The sequence below is a fragment of the Sceloporus occidentalis genome, unplaced genomic scaffold (genome assembly GCF_023333645.1).
Source record: "Sceloporus occidentalis isolate IW3139 unplaced genomic scaffold, rSceOcc1.0.p SCAF_20, whole genome shotgun sequence".
Classification (NCBI taxonomy): Eukaryota; Metazoa; Chordata; class Lepidosauria; order Squamata; family Phrynosomatidae; genus Sceloporus; species Sceloporus occidentalis.
Window position 1 is genome coordinate 3,924,846 of NW_028317000.1, and position 13,249 is coordinate 3,938,094.

At 43.6% G+C, this 13,249-nt stretch overlaps 1 protein-coding gene across 1 annotated transcript; it reads left to right on the plus strand.

The window, feature by feature from the left end:
• The first annotated feature begins 5,344 nt into the window (after positions 1-5,344).
• On the plus strand, positions 5,345-6,558 carry LOC149301787 (intelectin-1-like). Its single transcript, XM_089483592.1, has 4 exons — positions 5,345-5,542; positions 5,720-5,840; positions 6,077-6,180; positions 6,406-6,558. Exons 1-4 carry the CDS (start codon positions 5,345-5,347, stop codon positions 6,556-6,558), a joined length of 576 nt encoding a protein of 191 aa, XP_089339718.1.
• Positions 6,559-13,249: the final 6,691 nt, after the last annotated feature.

Consider the following 13,249-nt stretch of genomic DNA (forward strand, 5'->3'; position numbering starts at 1 on the left):
TTGTAAACTGGGAACTTAATTAGAGTAAACAGGGCAGGAAAAATCTAGAAGGGAAAAAAAACCCCAGGTGGCCTATAGTTTACAAAACCAATATCGGTATGCGCTGAAGCCTATCCTTCACGCCTTGTAAAGAACCATATAAAAGCGGTGGCGGTTTCCCCTTTTTCCAACAGTGTCTTCCGACTTCCTTGGCTTTCTGCTGCTGAGCTGCTAGTAAGTTGTCTTGAGCTCCTTCTCTTCTCAGATCAGGGAAGGAAGGAAGGAAGGAAGGAAGGAAGGAAGGAAGGAAGGAAGGTAGGAGATAACCTCTTGGATATTTCAGGGGCAGAGATATTGGGGGACATTAATTCTACAGGGGAAACTCATGTTCACTGACAGACGGATGTATGGATAGCAAAGTCTGAAATGTCGATGGTGCGTCTGGTGGGAACATGAGAGATGCAGGACCTTCTTGGTCGATGCTCCCAGGATCTCTGCAACTCCCTTCCCTTCCTTTCCCAGATATTATTATTATTATTATTATTATTATTATTATTATATCCCGCCTCTTCAATAAGATCGAGGCAGCTTACATCAATAAAACATACAGTACAATAAAATAAGTCCCAGCATCCCCTCCCTCCTTAAAACAATCCACAATACAACAAAACTATAATAAACTCCTGGGTAGCCATTAGGACAATCCGTGTCCAGAAGATACCAGACTACTTTCCTTTCTGAGACAAGCAAAGACTTTTCTACTCCAACAGACACTTGATAATGAAAAATAAAGGATCCATCTTATACAATGTGTTAGGTATTGCTGTGCTCCCGGCGTGTGTGCATTTTAATATACAATACAATACAATAATTTATTACGGCACACGACCAGCACAAAATAATAAAGTGTTTACAAAAATTACATTGCATTGCATCCATATATTTAATATATGTATTAAATTAACCTGGTTTTAATTTCTTCTGGTTGTTTCGTGGGTTTTTAACTTTTACATTTTGCAAATTTCAACAATGTGTTTGTTTGGTTTTTAAGCTGCATTGAGTCCCTGCCTGGGAAAAAAAGGTGCAATGTAGTAAGTAAAAATAAAGTTTCCTACATCCTCTCAATTTTTAAAAAATGTGCATGTTTTTATCCCTTTTAATCCTGTTAATAGTTTAATTATACGTTAAGTGTTGTATGTTGTGTTCTTTAAATTGCATCTCCTTGCACAGTAGCGAGCCGCCTTGGCTTGAATCCCAGAGCTGGCGAAAAGGCAGAGTAGGTTATAAGAACAATAAGGAGGATTGGTTATGTCTCAGGTAGCAAGTCCTGGGTTGCAACACTCAGCCGCTGGCATCCAGTTAGTGGCAAAGAAAGGCAGACGTCTTCCTGGAAGAGGAGATGGGCGTCCATCCATCGCTGGTCCCAAAAGCCCTCCTTGGATGCAGCCCATGGGCCTTTCCATGGGGCTGGAATGCAAGGGGACACATCCAACCTGGATGGCCTGAAACAAGCACCTGGAGACCTGACCAGAGGTCTCTTGCCACAATTTAAAAGGAGTTTCAATAGAGAGCAATGTGAAATAACTCACGATCCTTTCAAAACCCCTTCCCTTAAAAACCTCCAGTGTGAATTCCTACAAATCTTTATTTACTCTGTTTGTATGCTACCTTTCTCCCAGGATGGACCCAAGGCTGCAGTAAAACCCTGCTGCCAGGAATAAGGAGAGGTCTTTGCCTGCAAAGGAATGGACTGAGGCTCTAGCGGCCCAGGGAGGGTCTGACTGGGGAGCAATGATGCCCAGGTGGCCTGGACCAAAGCCATTTGGAGTATTTTTGGCCAGCACCAGCACTTCCCTATTCAAAACCAGCACTTTTGATGCTTAGGGCCAGCCACTGCGAAGACCCTGCCCCATGTTCCCAACAGTCGTAGTAGAGAAGGTAGCAGGAATGGAAGAAGAGTCTCTCCTTTTTAAAATTGTGTCCCAACTGTTGGACAAAAAATGGGATATAAATAAATATAATAATGATGATGATGATTTCCTGAGCATCTCAAGGCAGGCTTCTTTTGGGGATGCCATTGGACAGATGGCTTGGGATTCAGCCATTCAGGGCTTCCTGGGTCATAACCATCACTTCCGTTCTTGTCCTTCCAGACTCTTCTTCATCTCTCCAAGATGAGCTTCATGCCACTCAGTGTCATATCTTGCAACGTCCAAGTGCACATCCCAGGTTACTCTGGATACCCAACTGGATCCAACCCTGGAGCGATGGGGCCGTCCCCAGTTTATATTCTCTCACCTGTACTTGGAGAAATTAGTTAGAACCACTTGACGGTTAGGAGACCCAGCTGATGCCACCCAGGAATCTCTCTTTCCACAAGAAAGCAGAAGGCTTCCTCTCCGACTGCGGCCACCAGCCACTGACCCCCTGCTACACTTCTATGGCTAAAGCTCCCCCAGACCTGGGTATCTTAGAGGTTGAACAACCCCTCATCCACTCCCCCAGTTCCTTGGGAGGTTCCCATTGCCTTTTCCTACTATCCGCACCTGTCCCCAGTCACCCAGCTTCTATAATCCCAGTTAGACTGGGAGGGACCCCTCTCCACTGATCTCTCTTTCTCTGTTCTTGCTTTGAAATCACTAGTCCTAGACCAGTCTCATTGCATTCCTCTTCAGCAATAAAGCTTTCCAGCAGCATGCCACAGCCTCCTCTGACTTGATTATTTGCAATATACACTACTCAGCATATAGTCCTCAGGCAAAACGATGAGGGCTGGGGGTTTGGTGACCATCTAGCCATGCAGCGGTGTGTCCATGACGTTTCGCCCAAGTAACCATGGAAAGCTCCAGCCACAAGTGACTGGCGTGTCTGGATACATGATAATGTTTTTGGATAGTCATTCCCACCGAGTCCAAGTACGACGTCAGGATTTCAGGGACCTGGGGTGCATCTACACGGTAGTAATAATGCAGTTTGAGACCCCTTTAACTGCTCTGGCTCCATCCTACAGAAGCCTGGAGTTGGTAGTTCGGTGTGACACCTGCACACTTTGGTAGAGAAGGCTCAAGATTTTGCAAGACTTCAATTCCTAGGATTCTGGAGGATGGAGCTAGACCGTTTAAAGATATACTGTTGATACAATATCCCTTATTATAAGTGGTGTCCCTTATTTGAGATCCAGAAAGCGTGCCCTTTCTGCAAAAGGGGGAATCTTGACAGCCTTCATAGGGTTTGAAGGCAGGGCTCAGGGGGGTGCAGGCAACATTTGGAGAAGTGAAAATGCTTGGAATTTTTGCCATCCTCTGTTTCTGTTAAACCAGCCCAGCAGCTTGTAAGATGATGATGGTTTCATGGCCAAATATTACAGGGATTACATTCATTTTAGGCATATTATGTTCCCACTTGGCTTGGTTTCATGCTGGCAGTTCTCGGCGATCCTCATAAAAACTCTGAGCTGGTTCTTTTAATTAGACCTGGTTTTGAAGTTGTCGCCATGTTGGTATATTTTATACTCTGGATCCCTTTGATATTTGGGCCACATTCCCACTGACAAATAAATCGCTTTGTGATCTGAATCGATGGATCGGTTCGGCAGTGGAGTGCGGTTCACGCCACATTTTGCCCTGATTGCATTTTCTTGCTGCAAAATAATAAAACAACCCACTTGTGGTTCGCATTGACGAATGAATCTATATGAAATGGACCCACTCCAGCCTGCTTTTGAACAGATCTTGCCAAGGAAACCCCATGTTAGGGTCACCATAAATCAGATACAACTTGAAGGCACACAACAACAACAACAACAACAACAACAACAACAACAACAAGGTGACTTAGATAACATGCATTGAATGCCTAGTTAGCATTATATAGACCGCAAAACTATTTGGCATGTGCAAAATGCTGTATTTTTAATGGATTTGCTTTTGAATCTGGCCAAGAATCCTGACCCTCTCCAGATGCGGAGGGACTGCAACTCCCATCATGCCTTGCCATGCATCAGGGATGCTGGGAATGGCAGTCTGACAAACTAGAGCCTCACAATATACTTCTTTTTTGGTAAGGAAAACCCAAAATGCACCACAAGAAAGCATCGCAGCACAGTGAATGGAAAGGGTGCCAATGCGGCTGAAGCTCAAGGGCTCCACAAAAGTAGCATCTAACTTTCCTTGAACTTTGAACTGATGCTGGCTCTGCTTTTTCCTAATCTCTTTTCTCCCACAAAACTGGGTTTATATTTTCTCAGGCAGTTGGAAGGCAGCTCCTTTCTGAGTAACAAACCACAACAGGAAAAGGACCCCCAAATGTTGCACAAAACCCTGATTTGAGACATTGCTGCTTTGTGCACTTTATCAGCCGCAAAGATGGGCAACAGTCCAGATAATACTGGACTGCAACTCCCATCAGCTTTGACTCGACCGGCTCAGGATCATGGGAGTTGCAATGCACAGCGCGCTCACCCTTTGCGTAGTAGAAAACGTGGCCCCAAAATCCTTCTCTTCCATTTAAAGCCCTGCTTTTCTCCTGGCACCAATGTCAAGGCAGTTTACACCAATACACACATACCCAACACAACTAAAAAGGCTTATGAATACAAAAAGTTAGGAACGCAAGTTCTATTTTGAAAACACAAATTAGTGTCTTGTTGTTTAAGGCTCTGTATGTTTGTATCTTGCATGTTTCCGAATTCAATACATACATACATACATACATATGCCTGACACTCTTTGGTACAGCTGTTGAAAGTCCCTTTATCGCATTCCCACCTCAACATTTGAGGGCCATTCCTGTTCAACAGTGGAATAGGTTCCCTAGGAGTGTGATACAGACCCACACTTTGTGCCAGCCTATGAGTCGGGCGAGGGCTGAGCGTCCGCATGCTCCAAGCCCTAATGACGCCGCCCTAGGCACCATTTTGGCGTGCACCCTTCTAGACAGCATGCGCCACAATGATGCACCTCCTCCAGTGCAGTGCTCAAATGGCACAGCGCCAAAAGGGCATCATCATAGGATGCCCGCATTCCTAGCTATAACACCCTTTCCAGGGAGCAAATGGCAATACATGGCAAGGTTTGCTCCCTCCAGGGACCGGATTGGTACCTCTGCGATCCGGTGCCAAAAGGGGTGGCTGCATGTCACCCATCAATGTAGCCCCTATGTCCTTCTGTCTGATCCCACAGATGGCCCAGAAATGTCCACCCCAAAATATTATCCCTCTATCACAGTTACCTAGTGAAGATTATGTGGGTGAATCTGGAACTCAGGACCTCTTCAATACAGAGAAAGGTTAAGGAGGACGTCAAGAATGACCATGATGGCAAAATCCCCCAAAGCCAAGGACTATAAGGATGGAGCTAAGGACTAGATGACCCTTGCTGACCGTCAAACGTCCTTTACTTTCCAGAACCCCGGCTACTACGACCTCCAAGCCAAGGACATGGCCATATGGCACGTCCCCAACGACAGCCCCGTGAAGGTATGGTGGGACGCGGCCACTTTGAGATACCACACAGAGACCGGCTTCCTGGCGGCGGAAGGAGGCAACCTTCTCAGGCTCTACCAGGTAATAATAATAATTTATTTATATCATGCCTTATCCCAAAGGAATCGAGGCGGGTTGCAAGACCGTCTTCTTCCGGATTATGTCTTGCGTGCTTCTCTTTCTCCAAGCCACAAAGGTCCAGCTATTTCTTAGGCTCCTCTTACCTTTGTATTAACGTAAATCTGGATTTCCTTTCAGCAATATCCGGTGAAGTTTGGCATCAGGAGCTGCCCAGCCAACAATGGCCCAGTTGTGCCAGTTGTCTGTGACACCGGAAACGCACAGCAGATCTCCTTTTATTATTCCCCCAATGCGAGAAGTAAGTCGGTTCCTCTGTTTCCATCAAAAACCTCTGTTTGCCATAGTATGTGCTTTCTCCTGCTATGTATCTCGCATCTAGCGTGCTGTTTTTTGGAAACCGGTCGCTGGAAGGCAATTTGCAATCCAGATTTCTAAGGCATGTATCTCCAAGGAAGTCCCACCGTGGGTCCATTGCAAAGAACGCAATTTAATGTGCGCCGTCTTCATGCGCACACTTAAATTCTGTTTCCGCAGATGAATTCGTCCCTGGATTTATTCAGTTCCGGGTGTTTAACCACGAGAAGGCAGCTCTGGCGCTTTGCGCTGGGGTTAAAGCCACTGGCTGCAATACGGAGACGGTGAGTAGCTACATAAACCTGAAATATTAATTATTTAATTATTACCACCACTATCATTATTATTATCGGTTGCAATGGAGTTGTGCATGTGTCCAATGCAACCAGCCTCAGATTGCAATCCGGTTACGCCACTTTTGGGGCGGACGAACATGTTTCCGGACATGTTTCCAAATGCGTTCCACCTTCCGATCCCGCTTTATCATGGCAACGTCTCGCTTTTCCCAGTTCTGCGTCGACGGAGGAGGCTACTTCCCGGAAGGCAACCCGCGTCAATGCGCCAACTACGTGGCGTTCGAATGGGATGGCTATGGCACCCACATGGGTTGGAGCGTCTCCAAAGCGTTCCTGGAGTCCGCCATGCTCCTCTTCTACCGATGATGAGTCCTTTGTTGCGCATAAATCGGTACCTTCGAAAGCACTGAACGCCAGGAAACATGGGAACATGGGGGACGTTGTCTTTGCGCCTGCGCACCTTCATAGTCCATGAGGACAATAAAATGCAGCTTACACAAGCCTTTTTGTCTCTTGTGCCATAGGCTACCATTTCTAGGCATAATAGAAATATAATAATATAACATATATTATACAACGTGATAGGATTTTTATAGACGTTCTATGATAAGCCTTATCAAGGTCTATTGAGACAGTAGGATATAATAGGTTTAAGCATTAGACCATGTCTCTTCTTATTTAAATGGGTTGTTGCACAGTCAAAGGGAAATTCAGGGGTCAGTTCTCCTCGGTTACTTAGGGATATAATTCTGTAGACAGTTATATATGATTATATACACACTCACAAGTCACACTCTCTCAGCCTCAGAGGAGGGCCAGGTCAACCCCATAGTTTATATATCTCATATATAATTTAAATAAATAAATAAATAAATAAATAAATAAATAAATAAAATAAAATAAATTAAAATAAAGTAAAAAAAAATCCTAATCCTAATAATATCCCATTGCCTCCATGGATTTGGGGATCCAGGGGGCTCCTCTGGGTTTGGCCTCATGGAAAGAAAAGCAGAGCCTGGGCCACAAGGACTGGAACCCGCCTCCCATGATTCCTGAGGCTCTTGGGAGCTCTAGTCCCAAAGGGCCATGATGGCTTCCAGTCTCTTATTCAGGGCAGCAGGGTTTAGCCCTTCAGGAGGCCCAGGACCAAAGGCTTTGCCTTCCCTGTCTCAGTATTATTATTGTTGTTGTTGTTGTTGTTGTTGTTGTTGTTGTTGTAAATGTGGACCCAAAGATGCCAGCCCTGAGCCAGGAACCATGAGCCCCTTGGGGCCTGGGAATAATGAGCCTGCAACACTCCCTTCCCTCCACCAGAGGGCGCCCTAGGACAGGGAAGCATCATAATAACCTTCAAGGGGCCGAAGTGCGCGGTGTGAGCCACAGGAGGGCGCCCAAGAGAGAGCCAGGAAGGAGAACGCAAAAGCGCCTGAGAGGAGCGGAATTGCGCGAAGACTTTGACCTGGCCGGTTGCCTCCACAGGAGGGCGCCCGAGAGAAGAAGCCTCGCAGCCATACGCCATGAATCCTGCAGTGCGCAAAGGGCGCCACCGGAGGGCGGCAGAGAGCAAGGCAGCAGCAGGCGCTTCCCCTTTGGACTACAATTCCAAGGAAAACATGGCCGCCCCCGCCCCTGAGAGACAGAGGATGATGGGATTTCATTCCAAAGCTTTTTTTTTGAGGGACTCCAGGGCGCAGAAAGACTGGCTTTGAGGCCTCTTCCCAAATTCTGCATCGTCTGGGCTGGGGATGATGGGAACTGCCCTCCAAGGCCCCTAACACTGACATTCAAGTCACCAATAGAATTATATATAGTATAATATATAACTGTGGATATAATATTATATATATTATAATATATATATATGTATGTGTGTGTGTGTATATATATATATATATATATATAAACTATATATTATGTGTCTGTGTGTGTGTATATATATTATATGTCTCTATATTATGAAAGACTGTGTATATATATATATAATATATATACATATGTATGTGTACATATATATATATATATATATAAAACCATGTATGAAGGCATAAGACAAGAACATACGCACACACACACACATATAAATATGTATGCACAGTTATATATGTTTATATACACTCAAAAGTCACACTCTCTCAGCCTCAGAGGAGGGCCATGCCAACCCATATATATATATATATATATATATGAGAGAGATACATTCGCAATAAGTCGGAAACAACTTGATACCACACGACCATAAAAAAATTAAAAAATTAAATTAAAATTAAGAAATTAAAAATTAATTAAAAATTAAAAATGAAATAATAAAAAATAAAAATAAAATAAATAAAATAATAAAAATAAAACATAATTAATTAATTAATATATTCTTTCAGCTTCAATTTATAAAAATATTTAATAAATTAATAAATATATTCTTGCAACCTCAGTCAATAAATATATTTAATAAATTAATGAATAAATTCTTGCAGCTTGTCAATAAATATATTTAATAAATTAATACATCCCTGCACCTTCACTTAATAGATATAGTTAATAAATTAATACATTCTTGTAGCCTCAGTCAATAAATATATTTAATAAATTATGAATACATTTTTGCAGCTTCAGTTAATAAATATATTTAATATATTCATAAAATATTATTGCAACTTGAATTAAAAACATATATTTAATAAATTAATAAATATATTATTAATACATTCTTGCAGCTTTAGTCAACAAATATATTTCATTAATTATTAATACATTCTTGGAGCTTCAGCCAATAAATATATTTAATAAATTATTAATATATTCTTGCAGCTTCAGTCAATAAATATATTTAATAAATATATTCTTGAACTTTCAGTTAATAAATATAGTTAATAAATTAATATATTCTTGCAGATTAATATATATATATACACATGCAAACACCATATACATAAACATGTATATATATAATATTTTTAAATAAAGTTTATTAAAGATAAAAATACATACATAATGAAAAAAAACATACCAGACAAACAAACAAATACAACTATAAAATACAAACATTACACAGAGGTTTCTTCATGTTTCTATACAGTTCCAGTTCAATATGAAACATGTCCAGCTCTTAATAGGTGTTAATTGGTCTAAATAAAGGGAGGTTGAGGCCTAAAATACAAAAAGCAATATTAGAGTTTTTAAAAATGCATAAAAACAAAATAAATTTTAAAAATAATAAATAAATACATAAATAAAAATAAATAAAAATTAAAAAAATAAAGTATGGGTTTGTCATGGCCTTCTCTGAGGCTGATAGAGTGTAACATGTGAGTGTATATAATCATATATAACTGTGTATATGGAATTATGTATATGTTTGTGTGTGTGTATAATAATAATAATAATAATAATAATAATAATAATAATAATAATAATAATAATTTTTATTATGCCCCACTACAAGATGCAATTGGGGAGGGATATAAAAAATAAAATAATAAAAATTAAACATTAAAAATAAAGAAATCCTGAGGCTCCTCTGGACTTGATGATGATGAGGATGAGGATGAGTGCATCTAAATGGACCTGAGGAGAATGGCCTCCTCCTCTTTTCCCAGGTAAAAGGTGCCTGAGCCTCCCTTCTCCAAACCAAACCCTTGAGGCCAGCAATGCTTGGCATTTCCAAAGGTTAAGACCCCCCCTTCTCTCTCTTTTTTATCAGTTAAAAGGTGTATGCTTTGTTGTTGTTGTTGTTGTTATTCAGAAAACATTCAAGGGTAGCTGTGGATCCCAAAACCCACAATGCTCAAGTCCCATTCAATGCAAGGGAGGAATCAAAGGGTTGGTGAGACTGCAGTCCCCAGCATCCCTGGCTGTCTATTGTTGGCTCAGGCTGATGGGAGTTGCAATCCAGTCCAACCAATTAGAACATGCCCTTCATGGATCCCAAAATCTATGGCTGCTCTAGTCCCATTAAGTGCAATGGAGGAGGGAAAGGGAACCCTCTGGCCCTCTAAGACTGCAGTCTCCATCATCCCTTCCCAGGCTGCTGGGAGTTGCAGTCAAACCAGTTAGAACTGGACCTTCATGGATCCCAAAACCTATGGATGCTCTAAGTCCCATTAAGTGCAATGGAGGAGTCCAAGGGAACATCACAACGCCCGCGGAGGAAGGATGGGAATCCTACTACTCTGCGCAGGAGACTTTGGCCATCTAGGAAGGATGTTCTAGCTGAGCATCACCTGTTATTCTTTTAAGCACATCTGTCCATCGCTTCATGCATAAAGCACACCCTCCAACTTTCCTTATTTAAGTCACACTCAGAGGAAGACCGTGGCCAAACCTCCTCTGAAGAAATCCTGAGAGACGCCATTTTATAGCGGTGCAAATGTTGGACTCAGACCCCAGGAGATGACTAAGGTTCGAATCCTCTCTCCATCGTGGAAACCCTGGCTTGGGGCAAGGACCACTCTCTCAGCCTCAGGGGATGGCCATGGCAAGCCTCCTTGGATTACACCTGGCCAAGAAAAACTCATGATACGGAGGCCTTGGGGTCGCCATGAGTTGGACATGACTTGAGGGAGCACAACAACAGAGCCGTGGATGCCATTCGCAGGGCCTTGTCCCGTTTCGCCAGCACATCCCAACTATGGCGGGTTCAGTGGACGATTTTCACACTGAGAACAAAAGCTTCTCTCCGGCTGCGGAGTTCGGATTGGCAAAAGAAGACGGGCAGAAATGGAAAAGTTAGAAACTCCCCAGCAAGGGCCAGCTTCCTCAGCTGACAGTGATCCTGGGTGCAAAACATGCCCTGGCGGAGAGACCTTGCAGTCCCTGTGCCATGGAGGATCCAAATGGCACCCAACCTGGAGGGTTGTACGTGGCACTTTCGGTCCCCTCTTTGGGTTGGAGGACACTTCCCATCGTCTTCACAAGGCACAGCATGGGGGGGGGGGGGCTAGGAGGACACTTTCCAGTGGGGTTCAAACCATTGGTAAAGATAAAGCTTCTTCCTAGACCCTCCTTGCCCTCCCAACTCCTTTTGTGGGGTATCTTCCTTGGCATCTCAGCCAGAGTGATACTATGGACTTTCACGTGAGACGCAGGCGTCTTGGAGTCGGGTGCAAAACATCGATCAAGAGGTGACTTATGTTGCCAAGCTGCCCCTTTGGGATTACGGTTCGTCAGCAAAACCAGTGGAATGTTATGGAAAGGAACACAGAGAAGAGGCCAAGTATATGCCAGGTACACCTCCAACCCCTTTCGGAACATGAAGTTCAGTGACTGGAAATAACTAGCAAAACTGGGCAGGAGGGGAATGTAGAAAAATATTCAGGTGAGCTGTACTTTATGGAACTGATGCCTGTATGCATCTAAGCCCAGCTTTCACGCCCTACAATGGACTGTATAAAAGGCCATGGCAATGCCACCTTTTCCAGCAGCATCTTCCAGCTTCCTTGGCTTTCTGAAGCTGAGCATCTTCTTCTGCCGGTAAGTTCTTTTGAGCTCCATCTCTTGTCAGATCTGGGAAAGAAGGACTTCTTCTTGGATCCAGGAGCAGAGATACTGGGGACATTGGGCTTTGCAGGAAAACTCATGTTTACTGGCGTGAAGTTGAAAGCTGTTTGACAGTGGAACACACTCTTTCCTCGGAGTGTAGTGGAGTCTCCCTCCTTGGAGGTCTTCAAACGGAGGCTGGATGGCCATCTGTCGGGGATGCTTTGATTTGGATTTCCTGCATGGCAGGGGGTTGGACTGGATGGCCCTTGGGGACTCTTCCAACTCTGATTCTATGATTCTATGATTCACAGCCGACATCCATAGCTTTTTGTGGGGTTTGGGGGCTCTGTGGCCGTGTTTTGGAAGAGTTTATTCCTGATGTTTCGCTCTCATCTGTGGCTGGCATCTTCAGGGATGCTGGTGGCATGGAAGAGAATGGTGTGTGTGTGTGTGTGTGTGTGTGTATAGATAGATAGATAGATAGGTAGATAGGTGTATATCTAGGGCCCCTCTTTTTTAAAAATCTGTAAGCTCCTTTGTGTCTCAAATGTGGGGGGAAAGTGGGATACAAATAAATAGACAGTGGTTCCCCTTAGTATCTGCTAGGGTTTAGTTCCAGGATATCAAAATCCATGGATGCTCAAGTCCCAATTAAAATCAATGACGTAGTCTCTTTTATAATTATGTCTCTTATATAAAATGACAAAAATCAAGGTTGGCTTTTTGGAATGTAATTTTTTTTCCCCACACTGTGGATGGTTTAATCCACGGATAAAGAATCTGTGGGTATGGAGGGCCAACTGTGACGATCATTATGATGATGGTGATCATCATCATCATCATCATCATCATCATCATCATCATCATCATCATCATCATCTCAAGGCAGGCTTATTTTGGGGATGCAGTTGGTCAGGTGGCTTGGAACCTGGCCATTCAGGGCTTCCTGGGTCATAATCATTACTTATGTTCTTGTCATTCCAGACTCGTCTCCATCTCTCCAAGATGTTCTCTGTGCCAATCGGTGTCACATCCTCCAATGTCCCACGTTACTTTGTCCCAGCTGGATCCTTGGCTGAAGATCTGGGCCAGATGTCTCCCATTTCTCCCGGCTTCATTGGTGAAGTAGTGCCAGGGCTTGGCATCACCAGGACCCTTGCGGGCAGTGGTCCTGGCATGGGCCAGGGAAGACCGAACCTTAAAATAATCGTCCAAGTACCAGAGTTAACTGATGTGATCCCATTTCCAGTCCGACTATCCTAAGAGCCACTACATGGTGGAGGAGGCCCAGCTCGTGTTAGCTCTTCTGTTCCCAAATAGGCATCCCATCCTATACAAGGCATCGGAAGACCTTCTCCCTGGCTGCAACCACTGGCCAAACTAACCCTCTGCTATGCGCTTTCGTATCTTAGGAGTTGAGCATCCCTTCATCCACTCCCCCAGTTCCTTGGAAGATGCCCTCTGCCTGTTCTTCACAATCTATACCCAGTTCTCCAGCATCCATAATCCCAGTTGGACTGGGAGGTACACCTCTCCGCTGATCTCTTTTCCTTCTTTCTTGCTTCCTCTGCCTTGAAAGTGT

What these genes read in the sequence shown, in the direction of transcription:
- LOC149301787 (XM_089483592.1), top strand. Translation starts at nt 5,345, where the DNA reads ATGACCCTTGCTGACCGTCAAACGTCCTTTACTTTCCAGAACCCCGGC. An exon ending in ACCTTCTCAGGCTCTACCAG is followed by an intron (nt 5,543 to 5,719) that starts GTAATAATAATA and finishes ATTTCCTTTCAG; the next exon opens with CAATATCCGGTGAAGTTTGG. An exon ending in CTGGCTGCAATACGGAGACG is followed by an intron (nt 6,181 to 6,405) that starts GTGAGTAGCTAC and finishes CGCTTTTCCCAG; the next exon opens with TTCTGCGTCGACGGAGGAGG.